Source organism: Austrofundulus limnaeus, unplaced genomic scaffold, assembly GCF_001266775.1.
Source record: "Austrofundulus limnaeus strain Quisiro unplaced genomic scaffold, Austrofundulus_limnaeus-1.0 Scaffold35, whole genome shotgun sequence".
In the NCBI taxonomy this organism is placed as follows: Eukaryota; Metazoa; Chordata; class Actinopteri; order Cyprinodontiformes; family Rivulidae; genus Austrofundulus; species Austrofundulus limnaeus.
Window position 1 is genome coordinate 1,918,787 of NW_013952437.1, and position 6,622 is coordinate 1,925,408.

General features: G+C 38.5%; 1 protein-coding gene across 1 annotated transcript in view; it reads left to right on the plus strand.

Moving 5' to 3' along the window:
* Nucleotides 1–6,622, plus strand: part of LOC106516037 (SLIT-ROBO Rho GTPase-activating protein 3) — a gene marked incomplete at its 3' end in the record, with an annotated part of 33,214 nt that overhangs the window by 20,662 nt on the left and 5,930 nt on the right. Inside the window, 6 exon segments of the mRNA XM_014006196.1 lie at nt 7–108; nt 729–926; nt 1,024–1,108; nt 2,984–3,011; nt 5,029–5,131; nt 6,162–6,222. Of these exon segments, the coding sequence (XP_013861650.1) occupies nt 7–108; nt 729–926; nt 1,024–1,108; nt 2,984–3,011; nt 5,029–5,131; nt 6,162–6,222 (577 nt within the window).

A 6,622-nucleotide genomic window follows, 5' to 3' on the forward strand; every position in this document is an offset into this window, starting at 1 on the left:
CCCCAGGTGTGTCAGGTAAGCGCACAGCAGCCAATCCAGACGGAGCTCTTGATGCGTCACCACCAGCTGCAGTCTCGCCTCGCCACGCTGAAAATAGAAAACGAAGAGGTAAGTAATCTCAGAAATCTCAAGTGGGGACTGAGCCAGCTGGTGTTTTGTAAATGAAACAAGCTCACTGAAAGTTTATTGTGCAGACTCTTATCCCTCCACCAGGAGAGTCATAGAGTTGTCCACAAAAGGCAACAAGTTACTGTATAAAAAAGGCTTTAGTTAGATTTTAGGCTGTGACCAGATAACTTGACAAAACAAGGAGTTTCTGTTGAAAATGTGAACCCCACGAGCTTGTATCTTTTTACCAGAAACACATTAAAATAGGAACATTTATCTCCCTCAATGGTAGAGACTTTTTCCACAGCTTTTCTATCTAACAAGGTCAGTATGACTCACCCAGACCGATTTAAAGGTCACTAAGCTGTGAATATGTGTTGTGAATATGGAAATGCACACCCTCTTCATCTCTGCCTCACATGCAGTTAAACTGTTGTGCAAAGGTCCTGCAGTCTTGTCGGCACCACATCTTATTTGTGTTTGACAATATGGATATAAATGGTAGATATATTCTTCTGTTTTAGCTGAACCTGTTTTATTATTAGGCATTAAATGTAATTGTCTTAGACACAAAGGTTGTAATTAGGGATGTTTCTAAATGTCAAAATATTTGTCATCAGGTGAAGAAGACTCTTGACGCCACCATGCAGACCCTTCAGGATATGCTCACCGTGGAGGACTTCGATGTTTCAGACGCCTTCCAGCACAGCCAGTCCACCGAGTCGGTCAAATCGGCTTCGTCAGACTCCTACATGAGCAAGGCCAACATCTCTAAAAGGCGAGCCAATCAGCAGGAAACTGAGGGCTTCTACTTTACTGTAAGTTCTTACACAAATGCAAACGATAAATTTATTTWAAAAAAATCTACAAATATCTCTGGTGGTATTTATTTTTTTAAATGTGTTTGAACTGCAGAAATACAAGGAGTATTTGAATGGCAGCAATCTGATTGTGAAACTGCAGGCTAAACATGACCTCCTGAAGCAGACATTAGGAGAAGGTAAGACTTGTTCAAAATTTGTTATGACTATTTTACTCATATCGACTTTATATTCAATCTAATTGTTACCATTACAATATGTATAGGTCTAAAAGAGGCTTCCAGTAGATTTAAAAAAATAAAATAAAATCCATTGTCAGTTTTGACATCTTTAGTGTTGGACAAACTTTTCATAAGTTGGCATCAGTTGTCTAAAGCCTGTGTGACAGGGCCTTCTGTGTTGTAGGTCTATAGGAAGAAAGGTCGGTAATGGGTAATTACAAAGGTTACGTTCACAATGCAAAACATGCTCAACGACCATGTTTTGCTCACATCCTAATATTTTTTGTCTGTGTGGTCATTCACATTGTTGTAGTTAGTAAGTTATGCAATTATATTTCCAGCACACACACCATAGCTGAAATGCGACCACTCCAGTGTGAATGATCTACACCTTGAAGCTAGAGACAATCATGGTCAATCCGAGTCCCTTGAACAGCTCGTTACAATGAACCAAGTTGAGAGGGGTGGAGCACAGCAGCTCAGGGGGAAAGGGCAGAGGGTTACCGCCATGGTACCGCCCACGTGACTCGATTACGTCATCACCTACACCATACGTGATGACATCACTCATTCAACATTGAACGTGGAACAAATGGCTCATTAGGGCTGCACAATATATCGAAAATTCAACGTCATCGCGATAACAGCCTGCGCAATAGGCATATCGCAACAACTGCATAAACTGCAATAAATGGTTGGCTCAAAAGTTTGCATTTTCGARTTTTGACACTCAGACGGAAGTTTGAAGTATTTCACCAGTGAAATAAAGCCCTTAATGTATTTGGCCAATTGGATGGATCCCTTCATTAAAAAAAACATTTTAGTTTTTTTTTTGTTTGTTTGTTTTTGTTTGTTTGTTTTTGATGGGGTTTTAATAATTTTGTTTTGCTCTGAATCCAGAACAGAAAGACATCAAAACTACATAGTTATGTATTTGGTATTTGTTCATTTATCGCAAATCACATTGTCATCGAAATAGTATTAAGCACCAATATAGCACATCGCTGGTTTTTCTAATATCATGCAGCCCTATGGCTCATCAAGATCCAGATCCCTTCAAAGASCCATTTGTACCTTCTATAGMTGAAGCCCAAAACAACAAGACAGATCTGAAAAAACACAAGTCATAACAAGTCATAAAAGAATCTGATATGGGTCACATTTGGACCAAAAGGTTTTACTAAAATATTAAACAAATGTAGTTGTTCTGTCAGCTTTAACATTATTTGACCTACAATTAATTAAAACCTGTCAACCATTACTTTTTCTTTTTAAATTCCCAATAATGTTATAAAATGTGGTTTTATTTATTACTAAGCAAATATCTTCTATTCTTCTATTTCTGTTTCTGTTAGACTTATTTGTTTGACATGAAAAGAAATTGCACTGAAAGCCTCTTTACGTGTTCCAACGAGTTAATTTCTGACAGGATAATATTTTTGTGGGTATGCTGCAGATGTGATGAAGTTACCCCACTGTACAAATGGGCTCCCTCTCCTGTTGCCCCTGGCTACATTTTCCACTTAGCGGCGAGAGAGTCGACAGGCCGTCCCCTTCTGGGGGCTCTTGTGCCGTTTCCAGGGCGACCGCTGAATGACCGCTGTCTGGCAGGGAGTCAGGCGCAGCCGTGGCGCTCAACCCCATTCACTCTGGCTGAATAGATGCCCCCCCTCCCTTTTTTTTTTCTTACAACGCTCCTTTCCGTCTCCATCTGCCAGCCTTGTATAATCAGCCGGCAGTCAACCGTACCACTAACGGCTGTGATTGTAAAATAAGCATATTCTAATTAAGACTTCTTTTTTTCCCTCCTGTCCCTGTGCTTCCTGCTTTAAGGGGAGAGGGCTGAATATGGAACAACAAGGTAAGATGCCCGATGACTAAAGACTGAGTACGAGGTGACCGATGTGTGTGGGTGCCGATACATTGTGGCAGTGGTTCCCAACCCTGGTCCTCATGTACCCCTATCCAGCATTGTTTTACGTGTTTCCCTGCTGTTCAGCATGTCTTCAGAAGATTGTTAATCACTCATTCATTCAAACCAGGGGTGTCAAATCAGGGAAACATCTAAAAATCACTGCTTTMAATGTTGACCAACACCTCTAGAGCTTCTCTGAGCTTGATGAGACAATTTCAAAATATAATATTGACTTGTGTTTTTTAATGTTGCCTCTGGAAGCCATTGATTCTTTGCCATTTATTTGTAAATAATAAATCAGATTTATGTATTAAAGCAGTGATTCTCAACCCTGGTCCTCAAGGACTCCTTTCCTGCATTGTTTAGATGTTTCCCTGRTTTGACACACCTGGTTTGAATGAATGAGTGATTAACAATCTTCTGAAGACCTGCTGAATAGCAGGGAAACAAGTAAAACATGCTGGATAGGGGTACTTGAGGACCAGGGTTGGGAACCAGTGCATTGTGGGAGTAGAATGTTTCTCAACAGTTTTGATTTGGTGAACAATTTGCTGCATGTTGGAAGGTGGCTCAGCCAAAAACATTTTCTCAAATCAGGAACGAGACCAATAACTTCTATAATGCTCTGCTTTTAAACGTACTTTTAGTTATGTACAAAAACAAAAGTGAGTCAAAGACTCATAAACAACTGTGAGGTCATTTGTTTGGTTTCTAATTACTTATTTATAAGATCCATTTAAAGGAATAGCTGAATATTTTTGCTCCAAAGTGTGCAAAGCAAATGGGTCAAGACAGTGTGCTCTATTTTAAAGCCACAGACAACTTCCTGTTTGTTTAAATCTTCTATAGAGGAAGGAAGAAGATGCAGTCAACCTCAAGCTTAACCACAGCGTAACACATTTATCTTTTTGGGTCTTGAGCAAATCCAGCAGGTGGTTTTAGACGGTGTTACCAAGTCTAGTTCTAAWTAACAGTTTGCATGCACACGCCATGTACAAAAGTATTAAAACAGTAATTATTTTTAGATATATATGAACTGTTTTTGTCTTTGTTACTTTATGTGGTGCAGTAATATTTTTTTACTGTTGATTTTCTTAATGAATACAAAAGGAAAAGTTATTGATGTAAGCACAACTCAAAGTTTACATTTGATACTTTTGGTACCACTAACAACCCTCTGGTCTATTTCTAGCTGGAGAATTAGAAAAAATTAACTAAACGTGATGGTTCCTCTTTTTTAGGTGGCTTCTATTTGTCTTCCAACGTTATTAAACTCACAACCAGTTTTAATTGGTGTTTGAGGTCTTTGTATATTTGGAAAACCCTACTGGGTTATGAGTCCAAGTTGGAACCAAAAAATCTGTAATATATATTCACTTTTTATTTATTTTAATAATTATGGCCTGCTGGAGTGTGACTTGATTTGTTTGTGTACAAACTAATACTGTATCAGAATTGTATATATTTATACTTCTCATTCATCCAGAATTAAATTCACTCTATCTAGGAGGCACAATTTATAATGATAGAGTTTTTTAATAWTAACAAACTGGATTAATTGATAGATAATTGTTGGAAAATGTAAGGAGTAGAAGTAAAATGTAGGCTGAAAAATAATTATTCAAGTAAAGTACAGACACCCAAAAATTCTACTTAAGTAGAGTAACAAAGTATTTGTACTTAGTTACTTAACAACTCTGTGTATTTGATTGTAGCATTTTGAGATTTTTTTCTAAAATGTAAAGTGCGTTATAAATAAAATTCATCATTATTATTATTATTATTAACGTTCACCATTTTTCCCCGTTATCAATCAAAGTTGAGAAATCGTTTTGCTCCCAATGAATAGGTAAAGTAAATTACTGAAAAATAATTAGAATTTCCATCTGCATTTATACGTTTTGTGATATTGTTTATTCATGTTTACCATGTACCAACCCTATAACCCCCACCGTCTCCCCAGGCCCCCCACTCTTCCCCCTAAACCCCAGAGAATGAGGAAGTGTAGACCTCGCTCCATTTTTAACCATAAGCTGTTTAACGGCAATATGGAGGCCTTCATTCAGGTACTGGCCCATCTGTGCCCTTTGTTTCTCCATGAGCTCAGCTGTCTTGCTAGCAGTCCTTTGGGTGTCCTCTCGCCTGTGACCGCTCTTTAATCCAAATGTTTTTTCACTCATTTCCTCTTGCTCAATGCCCTTTCTTCATAGTTTTCAAGTTTTAGAAAAGAATGGTCAAATGTGACTTTGTGATGAGTTATTTTCAAGATAGGCAAAATCTGAGTTTTTAGTAAAGCGAGAGCCAGGCTTTCTACCAGATGCTGAATAATTTGAGTTTCATGGCTGATGGCTATTCATGAAAAAAAAAAGTGTAAGTGAATTGAGATTTTTTTTTAAAGCTGAATTAATAACTTGGTTAACAAACAAGATATTTAATAAAAGTCCAAAGAAAAAAAAAAGATCAGTTTAAGAACAACAAAAAAAAAAAATCGTAAAACACAAAGGAATGAGGAATGACCCAAGATTTCTGCACAGTGCTGTCAAAACTTTCAAAATCAGCCCTTGATGTTTGAAAGATCTTCCTCGTGCTTTTAGGCAGCAGGCCTCCCCAGCCCACCTCGGTCATCCCTCAGGACACGTCCTCGTGTCCTACAAGCCGCCGGTGCTTCGGCTTCTCTCTCAGGCCAGGCCTCTGTGAGATCTGTCTCTGTCTCTAACCTTTTTGTGGTTGTTGTTGCTTCTCTTCCTCTCTGTCTGCGCGCCTTTCTGCTCTCTGCCCAGAGGACGACGGAATGTCCGAGCCCGGACTCAGGTACTCAGTCTCATGCCAGCAAGGCCAGGTCTTCACACTGTTTCATTTGCTAACAGGCGTTTCTGTGCCTCTGAACTGTTTAACGTTGCAACTATACTATTAAAGTGGCACAAACACTAGCTTAATCTGTACAGTATTTCTTCTATAAACTTAAAATATTTTTAATTACTTCTTAAATAACTAAGTTCTGAGTTTCTAATAATAATAACTATGTTAGCATGACAGTTTTCTATTATTAAGTTTGGTTTTAGATGCTTTTACTCATTCTGATTTGATTCTCTGCAGGATTCGGGGCAGGCGATACCGGTGGTGGTTGAGAGCTGTGTTCGATATATCAATTTATACGGTATGTCCTTTTCCAGAAGCTTTTCCTGCTGTTTGGTTCAGGGGGGGATTTTTTAAATGCTCTGGTTTGCTAGTAAATCATCCCATCTTCCATGTTTTAGGTGTCTGTGAAGAACAAAAAAAGCTAATGTAGGGGTCACCTCGAGTGAAGAAACAGGAGTTACTGCCTCAAAGCAGGTCTCGCACAGGCCTGAGAACACACAAACTGGCAGGAACTGCTGAACTCTTATTTTAGGCCATGATGGGTCATTCCAACCTACACGAGGACTTCAGTTCTCTTATTTAGATATTAAACAGAAACAATATGTTCTGTTCATGATTCATTGGTTGTTTAACTAAGAATGTTTATGCAAATCGTTAGTTTTAACATCAGAACTGACGTTTTACTGTTTATATATAGG